Raw genomic sequence first — 16061 nt, forward strand, 5'->3', positions numbered from 1 at the left:
TACATGCCTTCTAATTTATTTTTCATTTCAAATCATTTTTTCATTTCATAGAATAAGACTGCCGTTGTTAGACTAATGTCTTATTATCATAAAATTCCTTCATTTTAAACATATAGTTTTGTTTTTCTGGATATGCATCATTTTGATAGCTAGCTGTCTACTTTTTTAAGTCAAATTAAATGTTTTTTATAATCGTTTGCTATGGAGTCTTTGCTACTGGTATTTTTTTAAGTAAGCGCTAAATAACTGCTTAATAAGTAGTCTTCGCCATTGCTATCAATCATATTAATAATGAAGTGTACTATAATCATGTTCATAAGTGCTGTTATACCTCTTACTCACATTATTGTGAAATTTCTGAGAATGGTATGCAGTGATATATGAATAAGAGTGTAATTCATTCCAAATCATTGGTAGTAATTTAAATATTCCTTGCTGAGATAGATGTGGATGGATGGTCATTCTCTTATACAAGATTTATCTTAAACTAGGAAAATGTGACGCCAACAAAACTGAACTGATAACAAGTAAACTTTGAATTGTCTATAATATATGTCTATGGTATGACATATCTTTCAACATCTAATTTTTGGTTGCTATGTTACTTATGCTTCAAATACACTCTATGACGATCGGTCATATATATGTCGAAAAACCCGTTTCTTATGTTGGCGTCCTGTGTCACAGGGTGTCACAGAGTGTAAATACGATGTCATAGCTGTCATACAATATGTATGTATAAATGTCGGAATGGCATAGATTTGATCATAGACACTAAAACGCTCTTAGCATATATGTGCCCGATCGTCATATAGTCTATTTGAACCTTTACACCCAATTAGTCTATGTTTACACCAACATCAGTCTTGCCTAATATGCCAAATTATGCTTCAATATTAATTGTCAAGCAAGACCTTGAAAATGCAGTGTATTTGAATATTCATGCTCAATATTCAATATTCATGAACATTTATGTAAATAGTAGTTTATGCAGGAGTTTTATACTGTCCATAAACAAGTTCCGACGCTGCAAAACTTACTGGTTTCCTTAGGAGAATTTTTACGGCAACGGTTACATAAGCTAGGGTTTTAATTTAAAAAAAGCCTTTCTAAAAGAAATGTTATCATAGAGAGACACGGCATAGTTGCGTGGAGAACATTCTCACAAATTCTATAATAGTTATGGATATTGCCCCTTACCATAGCATTAAAATAAATAAACCGCCAACTGGCCAATAAAAAAAGCGTTATGCAAGAATGGCTGAGAGACAATAATATTATATTCGAAGAAAATATGGTTAAAACTAAATTAAAAGAAATAATTGATAGAAATAAACCACCACCAAAGTATTTATTCGACAAGCTGATTAAAGGAAAAGGCTCAACAGTAGTTCGTCTTCCACCATACCCCTGTGATCTTAACCCAATAGAATTTATCTGGTCACTTGTGAAAAGAAGAATTGCAAATTCTTTTGTAAATGTTGAAAAACTTCTTTTGGAACGATAACACCGGACGATTGGAAAAAACAATGTGAACACACAATACATTCGGAGAGGATTATATGGTAAAAGATAGATGTTGTGAGACTATGAGTGACCAAAGTTTAGTTTTTAGTGTCGATTTTGACAGCAGTAGTGAAAGTGAATTAGTATCGAGTGATGATGAAACCAATATGTCTGGTGTAGAATACCTCACATGATGATTGGTTTAATCAATTTTTAATGTCGTGTCCTTGGAAATGTACTTTTAAAAGTTGTGTTGATGATCTTATGACGTTATCAATTATTTTAATCTTATTTGTATTTACGGTTAGTTAATTAATTGTCCTTGTATTTTTAAACCGATAAGTAGGTACATATTGTTTTAAAATTTATAATGTTAGGTGGATATAATTTAATTTATAAAAAAATATTTTCACAGTAGGTATGTGTTTCGACAACAATTTTACTAAAAATACGATATAAAACACATCATTTGTAAATTATAAAAAAATGTGATTGGGTCATCAAAATAATATTGAATATGTTATATCTTTCACTTCTACTTATTTAGTCATAATTTATGTTCTCCTAATTATTTAATTAATAAATACCTGCAGCAATATTATCAGTTAATGTGGGTTCAATGATATATTTCCTTCCAAATTCAATAATTACGCTATATTAATTATCCTAATATAATAGTAATAATTAAGAGGTGAAATTATTTAAAATACTTTTTCTATTGATACTTATCGAATAATAATTGGACTCCTAAATTAATTACTTACTGAGAACTTACTGATTGATATAAAATAAAAACCTAATTTCGCGGGATTTGTTTTCTCAAAAAATGACAACACTGAGAAATATTCTATGCGCGACAAGGGCGACTTCCTGTTGTCGCCTAAATAATGTTGTCGTACAGTAGACACAAAATAACATGGAAATGACAAAGATTTATGAAAAAATTCAAGTGATAAGTTTGTTCAATGCGTATGTCCTGAAAACACTCCCTTGTTAATATCGGTGGAATGTAAATTTAATTATTATGTTTTGGGTCTCCTGTAAAATAGAAAAGATGTTTTTTTGACTCTAAGAGCCTTACTATAAATGGTGGGCAGTATTTTTTTGGTTAATTTAAAATAAACATGCACTTCATTTCAAAGATATTTTTATTTTATCAATCAGGTCCGTCCGGTACGTCGTAGTCATTATTTCTTGAGTTTTGGGATCAGCTGTGCATCTTTATACATATTGTTTTACATTGAAGTTATCAATACTACTGCATCATAAGGAGATAGAGTAAATTCAGCTGTCTTCACACAAACTCTGAAAATAATTAAATATACGTTTAATAATATTACTTGGAGAAGAATTTATGATTGCATCTATTTATTTTATGAAATCTTTACCAATCGCTCTCACCATCATGATTAATTTTTTTAATGTTAAAATGTATATGCTGTCAATCTACTTTCTACGATAATTAATGACAAATATTTGAGAAAATTACTCCTCTTATAATCAAATTGAGACTAAACTAACAAAGTACAGTGGGCGGTCTTATACGTGTGCTTAAGCGTGCCACGTAAGCCCCTGGCTAGAAAAAAAAATCCACTTTATCTCTCTCTAAACTCCTCACCAAGTTGATTTTTGCCTAATTAATAGATAATTATTATATTTAAGAAGTATAAAACTGACCCTTTTTGAAGCTTGGAATTAATGCTTGATGTATACACAACCATTTCTGGTGGTAAAGTTCTGAATGGTCGTAGATCCACAACTTGATTATTTGGTGATAAATTTGCTACAGCAATTACAGATGGCTCTGTTGGCAAAGACCTGTAAGAATTTTGACATTTTTCAGAAAATTGTTCAATTTTATAATCAAAGGGCCCGGATAAAAACAATGTCAACCCTCATATTCATAAAATATCAAGTAAACTATGTTCAATAGGAATCCTCTGCATAAATTGTATATCAATATTTGGTCACCTGTGTCCATTATCTGGCATTTCACATGCCACCAATAATTTTCAGTTGTCACTATTTTACCAGGAGATATTTATTGAAACCTTTTTGAATAAAAGATGCCATAATTTTATTCTAACACACTTTTTGCCTGATTTTTAAATCATTTTTTTAAACAGCTAAGAGATGATTTTTATAGATGGCCAACTCAACATGAAAGTTAACATTTTTTTATCCCGGACCTTCATAATCTACCTTTTCATAGGTTTATTTGTCACTACTTTATTGCAACATGATCTGCATTATTTTTTCATACTTTACTATTTATTATATTTTAAAATATTAATAATTTATTCTGTAGGTATATTTTGTTAATTCTCTTAAATTACACAAATCATTATTACCTCATGACTCCTAAGACATTTTCAGACAACGCCTTCAATTCTAGGTCCCCTTCTATTAAAACAGTCTTGTTTCTTAATGCAACCATATCCTTGTAAAACTGTAAATGAGATAATATTATTGTTTTGAAGCATTTAAAATAGAAAATGTCCACAATATTAGGTGTTTTAGTATTATTGAATTTATACCTTGTAATGGCTTCTGTTGGCAGCGATTTGAGCTTTCAGATTGACTTCTTTATAATTTTTGGCAACAGGCAACCATGTCGAGCTTCCTGTTGTGAACCCAGCAAACTTGGAATCGTCCCAATGGTATGGAGTTCTAGCCGGATCTCGAGACACTTTGTAGTAGTTTATTGGATCATCGGTGTTGCATGCCTGTGGATCTTTCGTTTCCTCCCAGGTGATTTCACCATCGGTCATAGCAAGCTCTTCCCCCTAAAGATAATAAATAACACATGATTTTTCGCATCAAAGAATGAGCCAAATATAATGATTGTTTAGACTAAACGTTGGTTTTACTAACTTGGTAAGTTAATGCCACTCCGGGAAGAATCAAAGCCAACATGTTCATAGTATCGGCTCTCTCAATGCCCTGTCGAGTTGCCATTCTACTATTATCATGATTACCATTCTGAAACAATAAACAATGAGATAATGTTTTGTACAATATATCAAGAGATATCATAGGTATTTATTTTTTTCAGAGTTTTTCATTTTACGGCGATCTAATAAAATTACCGATTTGGGTTGTTCACCACAAATTTTCTTTCTGTAATCAAACCAAACATTCCAAATTAAGTTCTAAGCGATTTTCAATTTTTTTAAGGTTACCGCTGACAACCCAGAGTTCCAAACCTCCCCGCCTCGTAACCTTCTTGACTGAGGATTGTGATCACTCTGGAATAGGTACTGCGGAATTCTGGGTCAACCTTCTCCAGTTTTATATTTTCTTTAAACCAGTTGTTAAACTGAGATAGGTGCTTCCTAATAACACATTTTATATCACGAAAGAAAAGACAGTTGTTTTCTTCTGCATGACAAAAGGTAGCGACCATTTATTGACCATTTTACAGACAAAAGAAAATGATGTTATGTTTAATTTCGACTTCGTGTGTAATATTTGCGATAAGGTACAAGCAGTAATCCATGTTGAAAATTTGTTATCTCCTGAAGTAGGCATGTCTAACGTATCGATCGCACCATAAGAATTAGAAGAAGAAAATGTAAAAAGCGTGTCAAACAGAGTAGTTTATGGTCGAAATATTGAACGGTTTTGTTATTCAGAAGTTTAAAAAGAGATACGATGACTTCTAAAGAATTAAATCAATTACAAAGTATATGTCATTGCTATTTAGAATCTGATTTGGGCATTAAAAAGATTATTATTGAAAATTACTTATAGCGCAAACTATCTATAGAAAATTTACAATATTCCGGATACGTTGATCTAGAACTTTTCAGGTTTTGTGGAAGCATCTATCAAGTTATTATTTTTACCATAAGATCACCCAAATATAATATTGAAGAATTACAACGGGAGGCCGTGATCACTATCAGTTTTCATACTGGATAGTGGATCAGTCTATTTTAAATTGGATGTGTCTGTCCTAAAGAATACAGTCACCGAAGCATACACATCTAAAGCCACATTTAGACCAAGTCAGTGAATGTTTGTTCTTCCCCCACTCCAGCGAAATTCTTATGCTCGCTCAACAAAATGCGTAGAATTTCACTGGAGTGGGGGAGGAACAAACATTCACTGGCTTGGTCTAAATGCGATGTAACGTGATCAGCACATTAAATTAAGATTTCCTGGGATTATTATTATTTTAAAATATTATACTGCGGTACCCAAATGCCAAAGAATACATATTGAGTTAGTGCGTATACAAAATGAAGAATACTTACCACCCAATTAGCTGTTTTACCAGTCGGCATATACGTTTCCCATTTATCGACAATGAATTTAATATCTCTGGCGTCTGAATTCTTATTAATACTTAAAAATTCAAAATTGAAAGGTAGATGCGAGCCGTTGGTTGTTGAATTGCCATAATATCTCATTGTTAGTTTAATATCAGCGTACGCTTCCGTAAGCATGACTCTTGGTATACCGTCTTTGTTTTCATAAGCATCCAAAACAGCCCTCCATTGATAGATCATGTCATATGTCGGCTCTTGTCCCACAGTGTAAATATGATCGAGGAAATTCCAATCATCTTTGTTTGCATTTGCAATATTACTTCGTGGTTCATCAGGGAACTTGCCGCCGAAGTCTTTGGGGTCCACTTCAAAGAGGTGAGGAACAGCGTCTACTCTAAATCCACCGACACCCTTATCCAACCAAAATCTAAGTACACTCTGTAAACAAATAAATATATGAAATACCATTATACACATTGCATTGAATTGTAATATTTTAAATCATATTTATCGAAGAAGAGTTCAATTTTTTAATATAATATTATTGGTGTAGTAGTATATTTCCAAGGAATTTGAACTATAACTAGAGGGAAGGAAGTCTTATAAAAATTTTGAAGTACACACAGCACTTAATGGTGATTTTTCATAGATTAATTATTAATGATCTGTACGTCGGTGCATTCAAAGACGATGGCTGTTTTGACGATTCGTTATTATGTACAAACCTATAACAATAATGATTCTTTGCGACTGTTCATCTTAATATTCTAAATAATTACGGCTTGTTGTATTTGGCTGACTATCGGATATACATGTGGTCTGCCCTTTCATAAGCAGTTACAGCTACGTATTTGTATAATAATGTGAATGCTTTGGTTCCGGTACAGGCCAAACATTTTTCATGTCCGAAATAGTTCATCCATGTAGTAATTATTAAAATAATAGTACTATTCATAACAAATTCAAGTTGCACCATTTATCTCTGCAATAATTATTTATGTACTTGAATGATTGAGTGAATCTGACATTTTTTTGAAATGACAGATGCGGTAAATAATAATGCAGAATTTCCTGGAATTTAAAATGGCCAGCAACTATAAATATACCATATTAGCATGAGGTTCGATAGTATTGATATAAAACTACCCATAGTTAAAGGGGGACTAAGTTAGAGAAAGCGATGCTATATTGTTGACGTAAATACAGTGCAATGTAGTAACCATAACAATAATCATATTTATCCTACCTAATTGCAGTGCACTCAAAGAAATCGCATCTGTACACGTTCAAGGTTAAAATATTCCACTATAAGCTGTTGATCATTAGTTTTAATATTTATTTTCAGCTTCAATTTCATGTTATATTTAAGCTTCGTTTAAATAGATAACGTTTTTATAAATATATGTCTCATTATTTTGAGGAATTTTGTTATGTGTTGTGATTCTGTTGTAACTTTACTGAAAATAATAATAAATAATAAGAAAATGTCAAAACTTACTTTCATCTCTTCCACAATACGAGGGTCTCGGTAATTTAAGTCGGGTTGGCCGATTGCGAACTGATGGAAGAAATATTGTCCTCTCACTTTATTGTATTCCCATGCACTCTTACGGAAGACGCTTAACTTTAAGGAAACAATTCAAAATAAATAACGCATTAGTAATTTATTATAGATCTTGTTTATCACATTTCACAATATTCATATTGAATGATAATCTATATTGTAATCAAAAATGTTGAATCATCTTAAGCGTTTTATGGTTTCTCTAACGAAATCGCTGATGCAAGTTTCAGTTTGACTTTGCCCATTGACGACAGATTTAAAAGAACACAATGGACAGAGTGATTGATCATCAGAGTTTGTATGAAAATTAGTAGACCAGAAGTAATTTTTTCACCTGACTTATATGCTTAAGCTCAATCTCTAAAGAAGAAGGTTTTCACCAACATCTTTGATTGTAATTAATGTTTTTCAATCGTTTTCAAGATTTAATCTCAACTCCTAAGCTTCCTAAAATCGTGGTAGAATTAAAATCACTTATTTTACTGCTCTAAAGACGTATAATTGATACATTTGAAATACGGTGTTGGAGGAGCATGCTAACGAATAGATCTTCAATGAGTCTTGTAGTTTTTTGGTCATATAATTAAAATAATATCAGTTGAAACATCAAGGGTTTATGCAAAAAGGTGAGGTCACCTATACAGTGGTCTGACTGAGTGAAGATTATTGCAATCTATCTATCAATACCTCACCTATGCAGATGGAAGAATGCAGAGATTGCTAGAGAGACATACTTATGACATTTGAAAGGCTCCATAATGAAGGACACAAAAATGAATGAAATATTTGAATATAAATTGAGATTTTTACCCAGTTATTAGGCGGAAGAGTTTTGCCGGGATTGTTGGGGTCTGGTTTACCGTCAGCCCAAATAAAATAATCTTCATATCCTTTAGTTCTGTTGGCAGATAAATTGAACCAATCACTCTCATTGCTGCTGTGGTTGGGAACGAAATCCAATATTACCTTGATTCCTGTTGATCCAAAATAAAAATATTACTATACTAATTATTCAATCAAATCGTTTTGAAAATTTTGTCTCATTATCTAAAAGACAATGAAGAAAACCTTATCCACCACATGAAGCCTAAAGATATAATGAATGTGAAACTAAAAAATGACTAAGAAATGGACTCGTGGACTAATTATGTTAGAAAACCTATTCTAGCTAAAAATACGTTGAAACTGTCAAAACAACTAGATAAACATAAAATTTGTTACCTAATTTTGTTGCTGTTGCCATAAGATTTTCAAAGTCTTTCATTGTTCCATATTCGGGCTGGATTTCTTTAAAGTTAGCGATGTCATATCCAAAGTCATACATTGGAGACTTAAATATTGGCGATAGCCAGATAGCTCCAATTCCTGCATCCTTCACATGCGCCAACCCCTCGGTAATTCCTGAAATTTGTAAATAATTGTTTAAATAATGTTTATGTATTTAGGAATGATAGAGGGAAATTTGCATTTTGGATATTATTTAATAAGAACGGTAAAAGTACATAGTATATACAATTTTCTTACAAAAGACTAAACTTCTTTGTTAACAACATTATTGATCTGGAATCTTCACTATGTAATGGACGTTGTGATATCATGGACGATTCCCAAATATAAATGTTAAAGTGTGTCATCGATCTAGTTTTTGAGAAAATGGAACTTATACATTAAATTTCATTATCATCAATGATTTTGGGTATGTTGCAAAGGGAGGATAAGGACGTACTGCGGGTCTATTCTATACACAATGTGACAATCGACCGCTAAAGTGATAAAGTGATAGTATTTATTACATATTTGTATTGAGGTAATAATTATAATTGTTACAATAAGTGTCTAAACAGTCAAAACTGTCTATTTTGCTCAAAATTTTATCACAGCCAAGAGAGGTGCTGTTAAAATATAGCACTTATTGCAAGAATTACAACCAACTTATTTTAATTGTTACAATATAAGTGCTAATACTTTGATACAAACCTACCCTAAGTTTGATAATATTTATCACTTTATCACTTTAGCGGTCGATAAGTATAGAATCGACCCACTGGAGAGTGGCGCCCCGCTAGTGTTATTAGTTTTATAATACCATAATACTAATTTAAAAATAAATTAGAAGGTAGGTCCTTCAATACATACTAGATGTTTAAAACAAATGATTATTATAACATTGACTGTTGTTCGTATTACTCACTGGTGTAGAGTGCGTAAGGTATATTTTGTTTATTTAATTACAAATTAATTATTGATATTGAATATAATATACTCAATATATTATATATGATAATAATTTTCTACTTTTGCTTAATATTAAATTCACTACCAACTTGTAGTCTCACCCCATAAACCAGGCAGCTAGTAACATTATACTATCACATGAATAATAGAATATGTTAAAATATAAGACATTCTTTTGTATAAAAAAATGTAAGGAACAAAATGATTGTACAGAATAGATATTACCATTTAAATCTCCGATGCCGTCACCATTTGTATCTTTAAACGATCTTGGGTATATTTGATAAACAACAGTCTTTTGCCACCATTTTACCTCTGATGCGGCAAATGGTATGGCTATAGCCAGAGAAACTAATAGACACAAAACTACCCGCATTGTGGATGTAGTATCGACGGATCGGTTAGTATTTATACACGTATCATTTATATTTTTATGAATAATGTTTGAAGTGTTTACTCATTTCATTTATCTATCAAAGATGTATCATTTATTTCTATGGAAATGAAGTACATAGTGGTGTATTTCAGACATATATTATTTTTGTAATAAAATAATTTCACTATTTAAAATATAAGTCCTCACGGATACGGAATTAAGCACGATGAATTGGCTATTATTGAAACTGCAAAATATTGGGGCCATGTTAAACACATAGAATGGGTGCCAAATAAACATTATTTTTAACTCATTTAGCAATTTTCCAACTTCAATTATTTTTTATGTTAGTCACCAGTGGTGCACAAACGCGGCCCGAAATGGCATTTGTTGCGGCCCAAAATAACAGGTACTTCATCACCAAATTTTTTATTGAATATGATAAAAATCTGTGTTCGATATGTGAACAAATTATGCAGTAGCAACGGTATATAATCTGAATTGTCCACTGATGGAAAATTTAATGCTATTTTTTATTATGATATATTTTCACGTGTATTTTGCGACCGAAATTTATCTTTTTAGTGATAGTTCTCCAGGAATTTTGTCAGTGCACGACGTTTGTGAATCGATATTAAAAAATTGCTTGTCTGAACAGGAAAAATACAGTTCAATTATGAACCATTTGTTTGTGTACATATGTATGTATAGTGCATGTACAAAGTTCTTTGTGTACTTTTATTGTTTTCTAACAAATTAATCGTGTCCGAACTAAATTTCTTCGTGCAAATATGCACGTAATACGGAGTGGAGAGTGATTGAAGTTACTGATAAAATTATTTAGGTACTTAACTATTAAATTAAAAATAAAACATAAAACCTATATCTCATCTAGTTATAATATATCATTATTTTTCAATACTTTTACCCTTTGCGGCCGGTGAAAAATTAGAAAATGGATAAATTAATTGGCCCTTTCAAAAAGCTTGTATACCACTGGTCTATACTTACCGATATCCCATAATAATTAATCACCCGACTTGTTTTTATTATAATATTGTCATGAAAGGTGTGTGGGCCCGTGGTACTGTCCTGTTGAAACTAGGAGTTCTGCAGGGTTATCCAATTCTTCTTGGGTATCAAAGAGTCATTACTCTGTAGCGGTCACCATAGAACTGTTCGTTGTGTTGTGACATTACTTTGACGAATTATTTCCAAAACAAATCGTTACTGTTGTGACGCTCTATTGTGGAGTGTAGCGATTATACGCTCAACAATAATCTGGAAGGAAATAAAGGAATGAAATGTTATAATTTATAATAAAAGCAAATGGAATGATGAGTTATGGGACACCTGTTATTATTGAGATATCATGACAGATGTTCCGTATTGTGGCATAAAAATATCATTCTGTCATACTGGTCTATGTAGAGTAATAATGCCTGTTGTACACGTGCATGGATTCACTGGCATTAATAGTGTGTATTTTAAACAATCGCAATAATAACTGTTACTTAAAATTGCTGTCTGTCTCGCCAACCTCATTCATCAAGCATAAGCAAGACGCTATGTTGTCATTATATGGTGCTATTTGACTGGTTGTAAAAATTGGTATACGTCAAAAATGTCTTGCGCAGTGTGTAGTTCGTTTATTTTCGGCAGGTTCACTACTACTGAGATATCTCACAAATTCCAACTGTCGCGTGAAATTTCAGGTGCTTCTGAACTTTTTTGATCCATGAATGCAATCTTACAACTGCATTTTCTTATTATAATATGTAAGTACTGTCAGTAGTAAATCCATGCACGTGTAAACGTGGTATAAAGGATGGAAGCTCTCTGTATATATACATAGTAAAGGTTTAAAATGTTAGTAGAGAATTTTAATATTGATGAATGTTAATTCTTTGTTAAGAGTAAATAGGGAAAAACTTTATGTTAATTTTTTTGTATATTAATTAGTTATTTCAGTGGTTTTAAACCTTTTTTGGTTGGTGGATCCATTGGGGCATTGCATAAAATCTCGGGCAACCCCTGTCTGCCAACACATATATTATGATTCGGAGGGGTAAACTACAAAATTTAAATCAGTAAGTAGTGACATACCTATGCAGAGTTCTGCATTTTATTATTTCTGTAATGGATATTATGGTAATCATGAGCCCCACATCCTGAAGCGGGCCCCCCTACCTATTGCCAAGGGTAAAGGACGTGTGACGCGCTGCAGTAGCGTTTTCCAAGTGGTTAATGATGTAAAATTAAGGTGTATTTTTAGCGATTTTTTGTATTTTTAATATGTACATCCATTTGAATTATGGAGTTGTCGAGTATCGGCACACAGTTAAAAATGCATCGTACAACCAAATATGTTTAAATATTAATATCATTGTGTTTATCTCACTTATCTGGTCGACTCGCCACGCTGGGCCCTTCCTGAGTCTGGGATAATTTTATCATTAATAATTCATAAAATTAAGAAATGCACCACTTTATAACACATTGTAGAAAATTTATAAATTAAAACAATTATGTCAGTTATATCATTTAGATTAGATCACAATTATGTATAATATGTAAACATAATGCAAAAAAATAATGGTATGACCTTAGTATTCAAGTACTCTGATACAATGCAATGCAATTTATTTAATCTCTTCAATAACCTCTTGATGCTTATTGAAGATAATTGGTATAAAAATTTTAGTCATTATTTACAGATTAGATACTTACTTGAAGAATTTATAAGTAGTTGTCACCCAAGTATTGTACTATACAAACAATCAAATCAAAATCAAATCAAATTTATTTATTTTACATAAAATGAACGTAACAAATTACAAATTCAAAGCATTCACGACATGACATAAAATAAGTGTTAACAATTTTTAAAATAAAAATACAGAGAGATGTGACTTAATAATACAATAAGTAATAAAATAAGAAACAAAATAAGAAAAGAAATAAAATAAAGCAACAAAAATAAAAGTAGATGGAAACACACAGGTGAACTATTGATAGACCCTATCTTAAAAACTTATGAAACAACGTCCACCTAAATTCACCTCACGTAAGTGGAATATATAAATATCCGAAGCGAATTCATTAAACATGGTGATTGCCCTCCCAATTGGCATCACTAATGCAGGTTAGTTCTGCACCTTGGGAGAACAAGCAACGGATGCCCTCGATTCCTAAGGTAATTATCAGACACACAAGCCAACACCACCAAGAATGGCAGAGTTCACATTGACGCCGCATATAAGTCTGAAAAAATATGTAGCTAAATAAAGATCCCCTCTAAATTTTAAGCTACAATGTGTAAGCATACCTAAAAGAAAGTCATTCGGATAGAGCCACGGATAATATCCATACAGCCGAAAGTAAAGAGTCTCAAAAATTTCTTCTGGACCTCCACCATAAGGCCGTACTTCAACTGATGCGGGGCCCAAACGATAAACCCACTCTCAAGCCTGCTTCTAACTAAGGAGTTATAGAGAATTTTTAGTACCGTAACATCCGAAAAGACCCGGGAAGTACGCAAGACAAAGCTCAACATTTTTAGCGCCTTTTTACAAATGGTATCTATATGACCACTAAACGTCAGTTTACTGTCAAACGTAATCCCAAGATCCCTTACAGATGATATTCGCGATCTACAAATCACAATCTAACAAATAAACGCAGAAAGGTAGTTTTATGCACTTTTCTATCACAAAAGAGTCCAAACATTGAATAGGTGAGTGATGACATATATTACAAATAATGAAATCATATTAATTATTGTTAATTTATTTATTGTGTAAATCAGTGATATCCAACGTTTTTTGCCTGGGGACACCTTTGACTGTAAATTTCGAGGAATGCATACCTGGCTGACATAGTAAAGTGCTGACAGTTAAATTACGACATATAGGTAGGTACGTATTATAAGTGGCAGTGACATTCTAATTTCCCAACCATAAACAGAAATCATGTATAATTTTGTACTATGTGATACTTATAAGTAATAAATTTATGATTTTCATAAAAATATGTTTTCACAATATAAGTGTCCTAAATTATCCGTAAGTTTAATTTTTAATACATATGGCGTATTACAAATTGTTCGTATGTTTTTTTATAATTATTGGTATGTTGGATCAATAATTTATTATACGTTATACATAGGTAGACGAACAAAGCGGTGGACACTGGGTAACTCTGCACCGGCCACCGTTTGATTCGATGGTTTTCATGAGTGATTCATTAATTTCAGATACTTCTTACTTACTTTCAGGTACATTCTCATCTACAAGTTCCCTAATAAAAGTGAATATGTATACCTATTAGTTTAAAATATTATTTTGTTCTTAACTTACATATTGTATTTAATAATATTTGAATTATTAAAGTAAGCGACGTAATTTATGATTGAATCTATGGGGTTGATGATGATAAAGATTTTTTTTATTATGAGACTATTTTTAACTTAGGGTAGATTTTCACGCACATTGGCAGCTATTTCCCTCCCAGTGGTCCTGTTCCCAATTTATTGTCCTATTACAATAAATAAAGGATAATAAGGCTTCAAAATTATATAAATAGATTATCTACATTCTACAACGCTTAAGGAATGTCCAGGCTTATGCTCTGAAAATACCATAAAACCTCCATTTTGACCTACGTGGCGCACGTGGGCCGTTAACCAACATACACTGTTATACTATACATTAAAAGAGTACCGTATTGACAATTCACGTCATTACTGCCTTTTGTGCAAGTCGCGTGCAACTATAAAATTTATAATCTTGTCGACTTTTTCAGAAATCTCTTTTAAATATGTAGTACCTACCAACTTTCGAACATAGCATTTGTTGATAAATAATGCAAAGAAATCCTATTATTGGATGATTAGTGTGGTTTTGAAAAAGAATAACAAAACCTATCGCAGATCCATCATAATATTATTAGGTGCTCCGTCTGTCGTAATGGAAACAATTTTATTGAAATCAATCTTGAGCTTCTCTAATTCATTGATTACAACTTCATAAATATCTTCACCTCTCGTCCCACTGGTATGTTTGCTGTAAGTTACTCATGCATTGTTTCATTATCTTTTGAATAGCGTGAAAAAATTGCTAACCGAGCACTTAATGTAGTCAGTTGTTTCATCCAGACAAATTGAGAAAAAATCACAACTATTTATGTCAGCTTGAAGTTGGTCAGAAATAGTATCACTTATTTTTAATATTCTATCTTTTACAGTATTTCTGCTGAGCTTGAATTCTTTTAACCACCTTTTCTTTATCGTTGAAATCTGGAACAAGGTTGGCGAAATTCTTAACAGAACTGCTAGAGCTGATCTCCATCAGAAAATCATTTCGAATGTTCGGCAACTAAATAAGAAAGTTCAAAACTAGCTTCTATAACCTTTGGGGTTTTCATATATTTTGATAATACATTTGATTGATTTTTAGTCATCCTTGAGCATTGAAGATATTAGTTCTTTTCTTTTGTTAATGTTTTTATTAGACATTTCTTTATAATGAGTTTTAAAATGCCGCTTAATTTAAGATGTTCGAGATATAATTATTTCAGAGCACAAACCACAGCGACTTTTATCGCCATGTTTAATAAAACCATAATCTATGATCCAAGATGGTAAAAAAAATGTGACTCTGGTAGTTTTTGTCTTTTCTCCGGTAACATTAATTTAATAGGGTAACAATACGACCTTCAACTTTCTTCAATAAAAAATGATTTTGATATTAAAATCAACACGCTATTTTATTCGAAGTAATTAACATGCCTAATAAGTTAAAAGTAATACTTTACATACTTACTAAAAAAATACGTAAGATAAGAGAATTGAATTCATACAACGAACACTCGCAATTGAACGCACGCCTAGAGTTGGGTTTCAGGATTTTTTCGAGATTTTCCATCCCGAACTCGAGAATTGAAATTTTTAACATTTCGGGAAATCCCGGATCTCGAGAATCTTTTCTCGGGATTTCTTTATTATCAAATATTAATTGAAAAAACGATTTTCTATATGAAAAAAATGGACAAAAAACACAAGACTTTCAGAGACTGATCGGAGCATTTAACACAAAAGCCAACATCG

The 16061-nt window shown here is 31.9% G+C and overlaps 1 protein-coding gene across 1 annotated transcript in view; it reads right to left on the reverse strand.

Moving 5' to 3' along the window:
- Positions 1-2638: 2638 nt before the first annotated feature.
- Positions 2639-16061, reverse strand: part of LOC147068264 (maltase A1-like) — a 79857-nt gene continuing 66434 nt past the window's right edge. Inside the window, exons 2-11 of the mRNA XM_085952683.1 lie at positions 10967-11236; positions 8566-8745; positions 8155-8318; positions 7279-7404; positions 5766-6218; positions 4381-4488; positions 4044-4292; positions 3858-3955; positions 3184-3324; positions 2639-2811 (exon numbers count right to left, since the gene is read on the reverse strand). Coding sequence (XP_085808809.1) covers positions 2742-2811; positions 3184-3324; positions 3858-3955; positions 4044-4292; positions 4381-4488; positions 5766-6218; positions 7279-7404; positions 8155-8318; positions 8566-8668 — 1512 coding nt within the window. The 5' untranslated portion in view covers positions 8669-8745; positions 10967-11236 and the 3' untranslated portion in view covers positions 2639-2741. The remainder of the gene's footprint in view (positions 2812-3183; positions 3325-3857; positions 3956-4043; positions 4293-4380; positions 4489-5765; positions 6219-7278; positions 7405-8154; positions 8319-8565; positions 8746-10966; positions 11237-16061) is intronic.

This window comes from Rhyacophila brunnea, unplaced genomic scaffold (assembly GCF_057557595.1).
Source record: "Rhyacophila brunnea isolate RB1 unplaced genomic scaffold, BYU_Rbru_1.0 scaffold_3, whole genome shotgun sequence".
NCBI lineage: Eukaryota > Metazoa > Arthropoda > Insecta > Trichoptera > Rhyacophilidae > Rhyacophila > Rhyacophila brunnea.